The sequence below is a fragment of the Cephus cinctus genome, unplaced genomic scaffold (genome assembly GCF_000341935.2).
Source record: "Cephus cinctus unplaced genomic scaffold, Ccin1 Ccin1_scaffold0068, whole genome shotgun sequence".
NCBI classification, from domain to species: Eukaryota; Metazoa; Arthropoda; class Insecta; order Hymenoptera; family Cephidae; genus Cephus; species Cephus cinctus.
In genome coordinates this window covers 48,299-63,078 of record NW_014332811.1, presented here as the reverse complement: position 1 = coordinate 63,078, position 14,780 = coordinate 48,299, and the positions used below count along the sequence as shown (strand labels likewise).

Sequence of the window (14,780 nt, the reverse complement as noted above, 5' to 3'; positions counted from 1 at the left end):
GCGTGCTTGTGATTAAAAACAAAAATTAAATTGTGGGGGCAGCACTTCCACGACGCGTGCAGCGCCATCTCTCAGACAATGCAGGAAACTTCACGGAGTTCTTGATAGTGTAGGTAAATTAAATAAAACATATTACTTAAATCAGAGATAAGTAGGAAGTTTGCCAGCGGGCGAATTCTCCATTAGTTCGAATTTTTGCCGAAAACGAGGTGCCCTTATCGGCGAAAATTTGATTATGCAAGTTTAATTAATATGAATTGATCCATTCAGTTTTCGATGATGCGATTTTTAAATTATATCCGGGATTATTTTATCGCAGAAGGTAGTATTGATGAAGAAAAATGAAGTCAGAAGATTGATGCTGAAAGGATGGATGATTTAATCATCCAGAATAATTCAAAAAATATATATTATACAATATTTATTTACAGTACAACTTCGCAATCCTTTACAACGAATAGCCAAATTTCTTAACCCACTTTATTGCTTCTAATGAGCTCGTTTTCGGCTTATATTCTAATCCAATGTGCCCATCGTATCCTTCTTGTTCCAATACAGAAAAAACGTATTTGAAATCAATTTCACCTGGCACATCAACCTCGTGTCTGCTTGGTACTTGCGCTACTTGTACATGTGCTAAAATTGGTGATTCGTGTTTAATTAATATTAGTTTTATGACCAGGATTGAAAAAATACATAGATTGGAAACAAGGAGCATTCATTTACCAAAGTACTGCAGATTTTCCTTTATAAAGTTCGTAATATTCCCACTGGTATGTTGCAAGTGAAAGAGGTCCAGCATTAATCTCAAATTTGGACTGTTTATCTTCTTTACTATATCCAACCCTGGTGAAACATATTAAAACTCTGTTTAATAAAGAGTAAATAAAGGAGTAACATATAGCATAAATTACGACCATACCTCTGTCAAAGCTGTGCAAATAATAATTTGGTACGGTGATACTATTAATAGGTTCTATCAGGCCTATTATTCCTTCAGTTTCTAATCTTTTCACAGCAATTCTTAAGTTGCTTTCATATACAGAATCATTGATGTCTGTGGGCGATTCTACCTTGCCAGCCATTATGTGAATCCTATGATTAAATTAATATTTATAGTCACTAAAATTTGTAACTGATATTTAGAATACTTCTAATAATTTTTTCTTACTTTTTACATTCTAAGGCTTTAGCATACTCAATGGTAAGCTCAAGGCTCTTTTTGAAGTCCTCCTCTTGGCCTGGTATTGCAGCAAATCCCAGTTCTCCTTTAGTGACATCGCCTTTAACCAAAAAAATAATCTGTGTTCAATTTATTGGATACACTAGATATAAAAATATGTTTTCTTATATGCTTACCTGTAAATATATTTATGAGTATTTGATCTACACCAGCATTCTTCTTAGCCTCGACAACTTCCTCAACGGTAAAGCCAAATGGAAATCCACTTTCCACAGCTTTAAAACCAGCTTGTTTAGCAAGTTGGTACCTTCCGATAATAGTGGGACTTTCTCCAAACATGAAGGATAAATTGCTGGCAAATTTAAAACTCATCTTACTTCTCTTCTATAACAAAAATGACTGATTTTAACAAGGTTGGTGATACAAATAGCAGATCGTTTCTTAAATTATTGCATAACACCTGAAGAAATAATAACTTTATCAAGTGATAAGAAACCTTGTGACAGTGTTATCACAAAATATCTATGGTCTTTTATTCAATTGTTCAATCAAACTATTAAAACTGATAACAATGATAAAATGTTTTGTATTCTACATCTAAATCTGTTGATACACATAAAATATCTCAAACTAGATTAAAAAAAAACCAAATATCCAGAATCAACAATAAAAGTTCATCGATAGTGAAGTCCAACATTTTTGTATTATATCTTACCCTTTTTCCAGGAGATGAGCACTCAATATCAGAGAATTCAATTCCTAGTTTAACTTCTTCCCTAATCCTTTTGACAGTTCGCTCAGAGACCTTGGCGTACTGTGCAGCTCTCTTGGTGGCTTGACGCAACGGAAACAACAGGCACTTTTGCTTAGCCTCCTGATCACAAGATTCAATAATCGACTTGATTACTTCACGCTCTTTGCTTCTTATCGTTGTGCCTTTTTTCCTGCAGTCTCGACTGCCAATCTCTACCTCATTCTTAAATTCTTCCAAGCTCATTCTCAGAGCCTGGGCTGACGTTATTTATCTTCAAACAACAGCTGACCTGCTTATCTCTAACCTAACGTGGCGCACATGTCGAACATTTCTTTTGGCTTATTCCGAACAGCAGATTTTCCAAAACATTTATAAACAGCTAAAATGACAAAGCATTGATTAATCATTGTCTAGCCGATAATCTTATCTATTATGCGAAATACAGTATTGAGCAACAAACACTTCGCGAAATGTTACCACATACTAATGTTGCATAAAAAAAAACAGAATACTAGAACGAGACAATTATGGCAATGAAAAATAGGATCTAAACAAAATACTTTATCTAATATGGACATTGTCAAACATTTTATCTCTTGGGTGAATATCGTACTTGTTTATGGCATGAAGAAATATTGAAAATTGTATTGCGCAAAAGCATTTTTAACGCCTTTTCGAGCTACTTGCAAAATAGCTGTTAAAATCCTCATAGACTTCTCAGAATGTATTAGACAGATCCTTTGGAATATTATTGCATAGAGCATTTAACGCTGTTATCATGATCACAGAGGATTGTTGTGCGTGCGAAGTTATGGTAGAGTAAATTTTAATTATTGGCACGAACGAAAACATGGTGTCGTTAACCAGGCCAATTCTTTCTACAATACACCACAAGCAGCCACAAGAGATTGTTGCAGGTGTTGGCTCTAGTGACGAGAGGCCTGAGGCTGAGAATACGCATGCGCATTGCACTACTTTTTTGAATGGTTGTCTATACTTATGACTGGTAAATTAAATGTTTCACAAATTACAAAATCACCTGTAAGTGTTTAATACGGAAATATAAAAAAGGATATACAAGCTATAAAGAACGAGTTTCCTTATTCGCATTATCACAAGATCTACAATTAAGTCAAATATGAAGTGATGTAATTCCAAGAAACACTATTACATTAACAATCATCTATTGTGATTGTGAAAAACATTTTTCACCAATTATTTGTGATTTTATTCATAAATACCATAAGCAAAGTAAATTAATTAAAGTTACAGATCGAAAAATGTCAATCCCCTAATAAAATTTTCCATCGCCAATGTTTTTTTCCCAAAAGTAATATGTGGTGAATCTATGTAAATAAATAGAAAATCATTTATTGCCTTTGGCAGACGAAAATTAACAATTGAGAAATTCTATTCACAGAATTCTCTAGCCCGAAACACGTGTTTCCTTCGTAGTCTCAACGTAGTCCAAACGTATTCTCAATGTAGTGATTCTGCTCATGGACTGACTATCAATTATAGAAAAGGCAAAGGCTCAGGACTATTTATTATAAGACCGTAATCCTTATGAAAGATACTAAGTGATAACGTCGTCATCAATAAGAGCGTTTTTGTTCACGCGCTTTATATCAATTTTCAATATCAATTTTTTTCAGATTTATATAATAAATAAATCAACAGATCAGGCATCCTGACGTTCTACATTTCATATTTTAGCAAACTTTACTTTAATACCTTTTACATTCCCAACGCTTTCTTGTTCACTATTATTGAATAATATGAAACAGAGTTAAAAAAAATGAGCCCTAGTATATGACGCAATGATACAATCAATAGGTGTTAAATATAGATTTTGTAGTAAAATATTACTAAAAACAAATAAAAAATAACTTCGCCCAACGTGGGGCTCGAACCCACGACCCTGAGATTAAGAGTCTCATGCTCTACCGACTGAGCTAGCCAGGCTTTCAAATAATTTTGAAGAAATTCTTATAAATCGTACAAGATAAGTATCTTAAAAAAAATTAAAAAATTATTTCATGCTACGTTTAAATTAGTCAGTCTTGTAAGAATTAATGACAGTTATGATCTAATGCATTTAGTGGTGATAACCATGAATTTTCCACGTGGAAGATTACAACATTGCTAAATCAGGATACTAAACATTGAAAAAAAAAACAGATGTCTAAATGATACATGATTTTCAGGCATATTGACATACATAGTCATATCCATTGCTATCTATGGAAAATTGAACATTTTCCATTTCTTGTTTCTCTGCAAAAAATGCAAGAATCCATTATATACTATATTGATAATATTCGATATGAACATGATGTCAGCATAAACAAAAAAGAAAATACTTGATGCAGTTTTGCATTCGTTTCTTAAATGTAAACAGTGTATTACAATAACGTAGAAAGTATAAAAGTGAAACTCAGGCATTCTAGAAGTTTATAATAAACAGAATAGAATAGAATGGAATAGAATAGAATAGAAGAAGGTAAGGTGGAAACTGGTTGACGACGGTGTCCCTTACAGGATCACCTAGTGCGTCAGTCACAGGGTGAGGGTTGATTCTATCGATTTTCCGAGGTCAGTCCTAGCCTTCCGATACGCTTGCGCGTGGTCGTGGAGTATTTATCGGAGTACAGCGTCGTCGAGCAAGGGGTGAGGTATCAGTCAAGTAAATAGGGGATGTCCGAAGAGGTGAAGTCGTCGTGTCCAGTGTGGGAAACGTGGACCATCCGCATCAGGAGGTCACCTCTGGAAAGGGTGATCCTAGTCTAGTTGAAAAGTACCGAAGGCCAAAGTGCCATAGCAGGATTATCCTTTCGGGAGGGAGGGAGAGTGCCGACGGAGAAGAGATAGAAGAAAGAGAGAGAGAAAAAGAGAAGACCTGGTGAGAAGGTGAGACTGGTACAGAACACTCAACTAAAAGGCAATCCAATGTATTTCGGTTATCGCGGCGACGGAATAGAAAGATGTCGCTGCCCCGAGAGTGGAGTTTTCAAGAGTCGTGTCGATTGGTCGACCGAGGGCCAACCTCGACCTCGTCCCAGGAGATGGTCGGCCCCGCCATCATCGACGAGAATATGAACCAACAGAACCAGCTGGGGTCCTTGTTCTCCATTCATTCGGCACCGGTGTTTGATTTAAATACTGGAATACAATCTCCAAAAAGACCAGCTTCCTTGATGGTCCAGGCAACTGCGACCTCAACACCAGTGGTACCACCTCATGTCAGTCCTCCAGATACCATTGAAGACGAGGACAATGATAACCTGCTGACTATATCTAGCTTGACCGCGCGACCTCTAATTGCAAAGTCGCGGGAGCTAAGATCATCCAAGCATTCTAGAAATACATCCAGAAAGAGAAAGAAATGCAAGAAAGAAAAAGTACTCAAAAATCCTCATCAAATTCCTTTGGATGGCGGTTACGGCTGGGTCATCGTATTCGGAGCATTCTTTGTTCAGTTCTGGGTAGCTGGTCTTGTCAAATCTTATGGTGTTTTATACGTCGAGATCATGGAGACCTTCAGGGATTCCTCGGCATCCGTTGCCTCCTGGATACCAGCCATTCTTTCCTGCCTCTGTCTTGCTCTAGGTAAGATTTTATTAATTAATATTAAATACACACCCCTTAGCTATAGAATGTTTTGTACTACATTGACGCTACGCTTTTTAGCACCCGTAACAAGTATGTTGTGCCAAAAGTACAGCTGCCGTGAGGTCGTCTTCATCGGGGGATTATTCTGTGCACTAGGACTCACAACAAGCTACTTTGCAACGAGTTTGATTCACCTCTTCTTCACATTCGGTGTCCTCACCGGTGAGTAATCATCGCGGAATACCGATAATGATATTTTGGAAAATAAATAAAACAATGAGTATGCGACGTAGCTTCAAAACGAATTATATAGAGTAGTACAGGGACTCAGGGTATTAAGCCCTAAGGCAAGGACACCAGGAACGATCGATAATCTACTAGAAATCATACAACGTTTTAGTTAAACACTCAAAGCACGATTCAAATTTCCTGGGAGCCAATGAACATGCTTTCCTATAGGGGATCCAGAGACATACATGTGTCATTAGTGGATAACTCTTTACTTTTAGGCATTGGTGGGGGACTCTCAACAACACCAGGAATCATTATAGTCTCCCAGTATTTTGACAAACATCGTGCACTGGCCAATGGGATATGCGTTTCTGGTACAGCAGCCGGAAGCTTTGTATTTCCATTGCTCATAGAGGCATTGGTAGCAAACTTTGGATTCCACGGTACAATTCTTCTTCTGGGTGGTTGCATGTTACATGTTTGCGTAAGTGCGACACTTTATCGTCCTCTGGAAGAGAACAACGTGCAAGAAGATGACACAGATCAGGATAGAGGATCTTGCGAAAAGGTATCAGAAACATTGAAAGAGTTGGCTTCGACAAAGCAGCAAAAATTGGATTTACTATTTGCAAATGACTCCACTACGAGGCACAATCTTTTGAATGAGCTTTTCCATCAGAATACAGTGCTGGCTGTAGAATTGACTGACAGCGAAGAAGAGAAAGACATAATGGGAGAAGGTCTCAGGATGAAGCCGATATCAAAAATTAGATCATCCAGTATATTGCACAGCGTAGAGGATCTCTCTACAGATTCAACCTGTGTTTACAAAGCCAGATCATCATTGAGATCATTAAGATCATCAGCTCCAGCAGTGGCGCCTCCTGTCATCATCCAGCCCCAGGTCACAGAAGAAACCGGGGTAAAACAGTCCTTGACCCAAAAAATAGCAAGATATCTGGACTTGTCTCTCTTGAAGAATCCTCAGTTCATAATGATGTGTCTCTCAGTCAGTCTAATGTCTACTGGAAGTCCTTACATGCTGTATTATCTTCCGGCTTATGTTCACGCCGCCGGATACACTAAATCTGAAGCTGGATACCTAGTGGCTATATCGGCTGCACTGGATCTCTGTGGAAGACTCGGACTGGGCTGGCTCTCGGATCTACAACTATTCGACAGACGAAAAGGTTACATTGGAAGGTATTGAGAAAACAATTCACAAAATTAGTATAAGATCTACTGTATCTACTATCTATAACGACTACCTCTTTCTATGCAGTGTTCTTGGTGCTGGAGTTGCTGTCCTGGCTATCCCAATGGCTCATTCCTTTTACGTGTTGGCATGTTCCGTGGGAATGTACGGACTATGCCTAGGATGCTGGTTCCTTCTTGTTCCCGTCCTGCTCGCTGACCAATACGGAACTGATAAGATATCATCCAGCTATGGACTGGTCAGAATGTTCCAGAGCGTTGGAGCTGTCTCGATACCACCATTGGCAGGTACTGAACAAGAGAACACATATATCTTTCTGATAATTAAATACAACTGCGGAAACCAATTAGAGGTACCAAGGACTGCCAAGTACCTTATCGCATGCAATATACAGTAGACTGCAATGTGAAATAATTAGGAGACTCCCAACTAATAAAACAATCCTAAACTCTTTTAGGACATTCACAAGTAAATCTTAAGACTTGTTAGGAGCCAAGTTCTCAGTTAACCAGCCCTCTAAGACAATCGATTTTACCGTTTTCGACCTCTTAGAGTTCTATTTATTCCTGGCATTGCATCCTGACACGAGGGACTAGCGCAATACAATATTTGGATAACGTCACTCGGTCTGGGTTCTATTCACACTCTAGATGCCTGTTGTAAATGTATATACAACTACATATAATATAGATTTCACAATGTGATGAAAGTGGGCGTAGCACCTGTATTGATTTATAGAAAATCAGAGCACGATACTGATAAGCTAGATGAGAAATACTTTTGTCGTTACAATTATCATTCAATAAATATATTATTAATTTTTTTATCAAATTCCAATTCTAATCGATTGCAATTCACTACGATAGAATATTCGGTACAAGACAGGAAAGTGGGCAATGATTTAAAAATGCTTGAAACTGCATAAATAGTTTTTTTTTATATGAGATATCGTTATTAACGTATCCCACGCGTGTAAGACTCGTTCGTATTTATCGATTGTGCTACCCTTTAGTTATTGAGCTCGTACGACTTGGTCAGGTAAATCTAGGTTCAGGTAAATATAGAGACTTAGGAAGTCACACTGGGGGGGTTCAAGGTAATTCCAGTCGATACTCATGAATACTGACATGGATAATATTCACTAGGGATCTAATCTGACGTAATTATCATTTTATAATCTATCAACTATTTTAACTTCACAATATTTCCCGTTTATATTAAAATATTTTCTACCCATCTACGAGCATTCGCAAGATCTATGACTAAGCTTACACATTTCATTTTTTTTTAAGGTTATTTGCGTGATGTCACCGGAAGTTACTCAGTCTGTTTCCTCTGCATGGGTACATGCATGGTGTTGAGCGGACTTCCGCTTCTGCTGGTTTCCGGTGAAAATTCGAAGCCCACTACTAAGGTGCCTGTGGACGTGAGCGGAACCGGAAGGGATGCGGCAGTCGCCACTGCCAAAGAATAGTGGAAATGGAGGAATAATTAATTCTTTCAAATAATCTGCAAGGATGAGGCTGGCGGATGTCGAATTTGCTTTTTAAAATTAATGTAAACGTGAAGATAAAGAGGACGTCCCGTTTAAGTCTCCTCGTTATCATCGTGATAACGCCGACATTTATTTATTATGATTATTATGCGTGATGTTGTCGTTATATATAATTACTGGCATTATACAATTATCGTCGTCTTACAGTTGTTGGATCTTTGGATATAGGAAAACGCGAGTTTCACGAGGAATGAATTTTTCGGTGCGTTCGCGGAATTTGTACATTTTTTCGAAAAATTCAAGGCGACACGTCATTGATACGAAAGAAAGTATCAGAGAAATTTAATTTGTCAGAAGAGCTTTCTTACTTTCTGTTCATTCGGTATACATTGATGTTTTCATTTTATTTGGTAAAACTACGAAATTTTATAATGTTTCACTGTTTATTCTTTTTAATTATTTAAAAGAAGTAAAAGATACGCTTTATCGATTTCAAATGGGAATCATTCGAGTTATTGGGAGAATTTAATATTTTTTTTATTTTCAAAAAATTAACATGGACGCATCGACTACGCGTGTGTTCTCTACACTAATTTCGAGAAAACGACATTTGTTTAATGCGAATCTTTTGGAAATTCGCCACGCTGTTCTATTCGATTGCACGTTTTTTTAAACTTTGCTTTCCGTGTGTTTTCGAATGATCGTATTTGTCGTTTTGAAAACGATGTATTTTGTGAGAAAGCGAATTTTAGAGAGGGGGAGAGAGAGAGAGAGAGACGAGAGCGAGATTATAATAAACGAAAGAATCGTGTGATTTTTTCATGAGAAACTTTTCAACAAAAAAAATGATAAAAAATACCGAATCGCATCGTTACCATGGCTGTGCCTAAAGAAGAAGAGAAAAACTTTTTCATTTTTCCAAGTGTGATTTCTTCGTGAGAACGAATGAGGGAGTGAAAGTGAGAGAGGAAAGAATTTTTGATTTTCCACTTATACATATATTGTACATGAAATTGGGACGACCCAGTCGGAATTTCAAAAATCTCAAACAGAATGAACGATTCTCGTTACTTAATACGTGTATTTTTGGTTTGCAAATTTTTGCGAATCTTTGTAATTTTATCTAACAATTCTTAGTTCGACTGCTATTTCCGTTCATCGAGAACGAACGAGATTCACGGCGATAATTGAAAGTAGCAAATACTGAGGCTCACGCCCATTTTCATTGTCATCGATGACTCGGAGTCGTGAGAAAGTATGGATAGGACATAGAGAGAATGAAAAAAAAAGCGACAGACAACAAACGATCTACAGCCTGATTTGCAAAGAAGAACAAACGGATTGCATGATAAAAATAGGACTGTAGCTAAATTAATTGAATATCAATTATTAGTTCGACAACAAAACGCCGGGCATTTGCGAGCAGAGAGAATAAACTAAGAATATGGGATCGGTACTTGCTTCAGTATTGATTCTGATAATAAAACAAAAAAGTGTTAAAAAACAAATGATTATATCTCATTCATTTTCATATAACCTGTACGCCATGTCAAAACACGCAGAGTGAGTGTTAAGCGATATTTATATGTAATCCGAATGAAAAATTTTACTGACCTCCGATTGCGTAGTGGAGTTTAGTGGACGATAAAATATTTTTTCAGTGCCACGCTGTGCCATTAAGTCGAGTCCATTGTCGAGCCAAGGATCCTGCAAGGCGAAGAGAAGGAAGGTCACCCCAAGTTGTATAAGCGGAATAAAAAAGAGACGGTGCAGGGTCCGATCAGGCTGGCGACACGAGTGGGTATCTCCTGAACGTTTGACTCCTGGAGGATCCTTGGGAGTTCATGAAATCATCCGTGGTCCATTCTCATCTCCAAGACTCCTGAAGACATCGCCCTTTGTCTTCGTATCCTCTGCTCCAGTTAAAGATACTTCCTTGTGCAGCATAAAAGGAGAGCGTCGTGGTATTCCTGATCCTTGGAAAGAATATTTAGCGTTAAAGGGTCTACGTGGAAAGCTTGAAAAAAATAGGGCTAAGTCGGGCCTGAATCTAGGCTGTCATGGAACACGAATCACGGAAACGGTCTGGAAGGATCTTGGGTTGTCACTTGCACAAGGTATTCCTGACCCTTGGAAGGATTGGCCACCATTGAAGAAAAAGACGTGGGTAGCAGAAGCAAAAAATACAAAGTGTCTTAGGACTGTTGAAAAATTAAAAAAAAGTCATAACCCAGAGGCAAAGGATTTTAAGTGTAAAAAAGTTATTGAAAATTCTACAAGAATAGAAAATCCATCTTCAACTGATTCCAAAGAATACCCTGGAACATGTAACCCCATTAAACTTCCTTGTGCATCCAAGATCATTCAAGTCCCATTGACTGAGATTAATAATGTCCAAAAACTTGAAGACCTTCCCAGGGAATATGAGCCTACTAAAAATAACGTAAGACGATTAAAGGTGAGCTCACATGATAAAAAGTGTCATGAAGTAAAGGGGCATTGCCATTGCTCTATAAAATTGAATGACCATTGCAGAACTATGAAAGAATATGACACGCAATGCTGTATGCGTAAGGTATGGAGCAATTCGAATCTTTGTAAATACAGCTGCGATGATAATCAAATATTTTGTGACAATCCAAACTATATGTATTCGACATTCTATCCCTCTGAATGTCAAGGATGTTTGGTACCATGTCTGCCCAGACATGTAAATGCACCAAGATGCGCTCTGACTGCACCAAGATGCATTCCCACTGGATCCGCATGTCCAGTGCATTATTTTTCACCGTCGTATCCTACAGGTTGCGCCTTCACAATACCAAGGAAACGAATGTCGAAAATGCGTCGACTGTTCGTACGGTGTAACCAAAGGTTTCAGGAGTCTTGCATGCCTTATAAATGCAACAGGCAGGAGTATCCTTCCTGTGCTTTGAGACAGGACTTAACGAATGTGGATCTGGTGTGCTGCCAATGCAGCTGTCCTTATTTTAAATTAGCCAGGACTAATGACCCTGGATGTACAGATAAGGAAGTCTGTGTCAATTGTGAAAGACCTGCTCATTATCGTTGTACTAACCAGTGTACAAAAAAGTTACAAGATCGTCCTGAAACATGCAAGAATTTTTTAAAGAACACAAACATGAGATGCAACCTACAGTCTCCCTGTGGGAAAAAATATTTTAAATCTACAATGCATTCCTATACGCAATGTAACCTTGGTGAGGAACTCAAAAAAAAGTTTGTCGATAAAATGTCTCTCTGCTATCCTGATAGGATATTTGAATCTTGCCACAATACTAATAGGAATAGCAATAAAGTCCTTCAGAAGGAAGTGCAAGTACAATGTCCTGAGAGGACCACGATAAAACAGCATTATCGAGCGGAATGTGTTAAAGATTCAAAAGATACATTCCCTATTGCTGTACAATGCTCTGAAATACCAAATCAAATACCAAATCAAAATTGCAGAAAGAAGAAAAAACGAGCTCCATATATGTTATGCAATAGCTCTGAGCAGAAGCATATACCAAATTTTTGTATAGACCTTCCAAAATTGATCAAATCTGACAGCGGTGATATTGCAGATATCTCAGACACATCTAAACCACGAGATTCCTCATCCGTCACCTCTGTAACATTCATCAGTTTACTAAGCCAAAACAATATATCCAAAGTACAGAAAAAAAATTTGAGGAAGATGCAACTAGATTCAAGATTCAAAGTAGCAGCTAAATCGGTTGCCAAAAAAAATATGTCCTCTAACGATTCCATATCTTCATCAATTTGTCCACCCAAAAGTCATGAGTTTCATGATTTCGCAGAAGTTTCACGAGATAACGAAGTAATTGATAAGGATAAGCATACGCCAGTGACAGATGTAGAAGCTAATCCACGCGTCAAGAAGAAAGTGAACGTTGGGAGTAGACATAAGAATTCCAAAAGTTTTATATGTTCGAATCACAACGACAAAGTTGACAATTGCTATACAAAATTTTGTTACCTAAGACGAACCAAGCAACAGCTTCAATTTCCTATCACGAATCAATCGCATGAGAAATTTGATCACGATGAGGTAAAGGCATTCAGAGCGGACATGGAAGAGAATTCCATACACTATTCTTACATTAGTTGACTATGAGTGTTTCTGAAGAATTTATGTGGAACAGTTGTGGAATGAAGGAAGGAACGTGAATGAATTAGAACCAAGGATAAGTCTGACTAAAGAGAAAACGTAAAGACGGCCAAGTACTTCCCTAATCGACCTCTTATGTTCTTACTGATTATTTCTAAGCTGCTATAATTTAGCTAAAGGATTCAGAATACATCCCAATTACCTTAAACCAGAGAGAGCACAATAACAGTTTACTGCTGGTGTTATTCCATTTCTAAGTGATGCAATTCATATCTACTATCATCAGCAGTATAGTGTCATTTATCTCTAAAAATAATACTCGTGGAATTAATAACGTTAGATTATACTAGCAAAATTTCTTGGAGGAATCTTATCTAACTTATAAAGTCTATCAATGTAGATCCAATTATATGCTGATATAATCTTAGAATCTGTTGCTGCTGGAACATCAGAAGTTTCTCCTACATCGTCCTTATACAGATTCTTCGTTTTCCTCATCTTCGTTGACGTCGGCATCGAATCCTGCAGGATTATTGCTGTCTTTGGGTAACTGCTGCTTCTCCTGATGCATTTCCGGTGGTGTTAACTCCGTGAACACTGACGTTGTCCCCTTCGCAATATTCAGCGTCTACCAGCATCTTTCTACCAGACCAGCGCACTTTCAGGCAATGAGGACAAGTGGAGGCATCAAAGAAAAAGATCGAGTGATGCAAGAATAGTGCACAGGAAGCCATTTTCATTTTCTAATTATATTATATAACTATGCAGAGCAATTTCGTAAATGAAAATTCGCAAATCGGATTTTAGTATCTCGTTGCAATTTACTTTATCTTTTTGCGGCTAAGATCATTTCTTTCCTCTATCTCAATCCTGTTATGCCCTAGATCTACGTTATATAAATCCAACTGAAAGATTGATAAGATTAGCATGTAGGTCCATCGAAGTACCATATATTTGTCATTATTGTCACGAAGAATTTGAACATGCGCAGTATTTGTTTAAATCGGTCGTAATTCAAATGGCAAAGAGTTCGCCTAACAATTCGATAAACATGTTTACTCTTAGACCAAAGTACGCACACGAGGAACGAGGTTGATGTTCATTACGCAATATGTTTCAATTAAAAGCGATCAAATTGATTCAAGCCTTGGCACTTAATCCGTCGTAATAGTCACAAACAAAATCAGCCCTTGTTATCCTAAATTACAATCATATTCTACTTATAACACAATTCTAAGTCTACTGACGGATACTCACAGCTCGCAGTTGAATGTCAACGAATATTTAATCCAACTTTATGATCTGTCAATTTGACACGCAACGAACGTATGGTAAGCATAAACTCATGCGTGACACATATTGCTGAACAAACAAACATAAAACGTACCAAGTCGGTTCACTGGAAACTCTTACAATATAAATGACGAACATCTCATCCAAATGTTTGTCAGACATTGCGCACATATTAATTTTTCATGAATATTTATGTGCAAGAAAAGCAACAGTCGGTCCAACAATCACGTTATTTTCATACTTTATCTCACTTTGTTTTTTTTCTGAAACATTATTGTATAAATAAAAAATTCCTGTAATGATCAAAATAACAATTCTTACCGACGAAAATATGGCAATATCCCAAGAAGAGGTTCGTGTCTACCTTGAGCCGGTAATTAAGTCTCGTTTACCTCTTGAGAGAATTCCTAGTTATAGAAAAAGCTGATCAGATAAGGTATACACTGAGATTGACAACGAGACTTGTTGGATATCGGATAAGAAAATGAAAATTCACACAAACCTACAAAGATACATTGCGATAAGAGTAAGGTAACATGATAAAGTTAGACGCAATACGTTTGAGATGCTTTCCAATCAATGTATCATTTGAACAGATATAATTCTTATTTATCAACTTGGATGGACTGAGGCAATGGTGTTATTCTTCCTTAGTTCAACAATAAGTCAGGTTAACAATCCACGATAATAAGATTAATTTCAACATTGTACACTAAGTAAAACAGAAAAAAGGAACGCGGCCTCTACGTATCGGCAGTTGGCATCTGGTTTGTTCCGCCTAGGAGGCAGATCCACTCTGGGAAGTTATTTGACTCTACATACATTGCATTCTCATGGGTAGTATTAAAATTTTCCTTCCGC

At 37.5% G+C, this 14,780-nt stretch overlaps 3 protein-coding genes and 1 non-coding gene across 4 annotated transcripts; 2 read left to right on the top strand and 2 right to left on the bottom strand.

Annotated features, from left to right (window-relative positions):
- Window positions 1-406: 406 nt before the first annotated feature.
- On the bottom strand, window positions 407-2,858 carry LOC107269321 (putative hydroxypyruvate isomerase). The gene is made up of 7 exons (XM_015743047.2): window positions 2,551-2,858; window positions 1,899-2,316; window positions 1,360-1,567; window positions 1,172-1,283; window positions 923-1,095; window positions 727-846; window positions 407-636 (listed from the first exon to the last, which is right to left on the bottom strand). Exons 2-7 carry the CDS (start codon window positions 2,178-2,180, stop codon window positions 449-451), a joined length of 1,083 nt encoding a protein of 360 aa, XP_015598533.1. The 5' UTR covers window positions 2,181-2,316; window positions 2,551-2,858; the 3' UTR covers window positions 407-448.
- A 971-nt stretch (window positions 2,859-3,829) lies between these two features.
- Window positions 3,830-3,902, bottom strand: Trnak-cuu. Its single transcript has one exon. It is a non-coding gene; the product is annotated as a tRNA-Lys (tRNA).
- A 525-nt stretch (window positions 3,903-4,427) lies between these two features.
- LOC107269284 (monocarboxylate transporter 12) lies at window positions 4,428-9,999 on the top strand. Its single transcript, XM_015742976.2, has 5 exons — window positions 4,428-5,546; window positions 5,628-5,771; window positions 6,059-6,983; window positions 7,063-7,283; window positions 8,289-9,999. Exons 1-5 carry the CDS (start codon window positions 4,922-4,924, stop codon window positions 8,468-8,470), a joined length of 2,097 nt encoding a protein of 698 aa, XP_015598462.1. The 5' UTR covers window positions 4,428-4,921; the 3' UTR covers window positions 8,471-9,999.
- LOC112494630 lies at window positions 9,368-12,822 on the top strand. The gene is made up of 2 exons (XM_025086963.1): window positions 9,368-9,413; window positions 10,153-12,822. Exons 1-2 carry the CDS (start codon window positions 9,368-9,370, stop codon window positions 12,624-12,626), a joined length of 2,520 nt encoding a protein of 839 aa, XP_024942731.1. The 3' UTR covers window positions 12,627-12,822.
- Window positions 12,823-14,780: the final 1,958 nt, after the last annotated feature.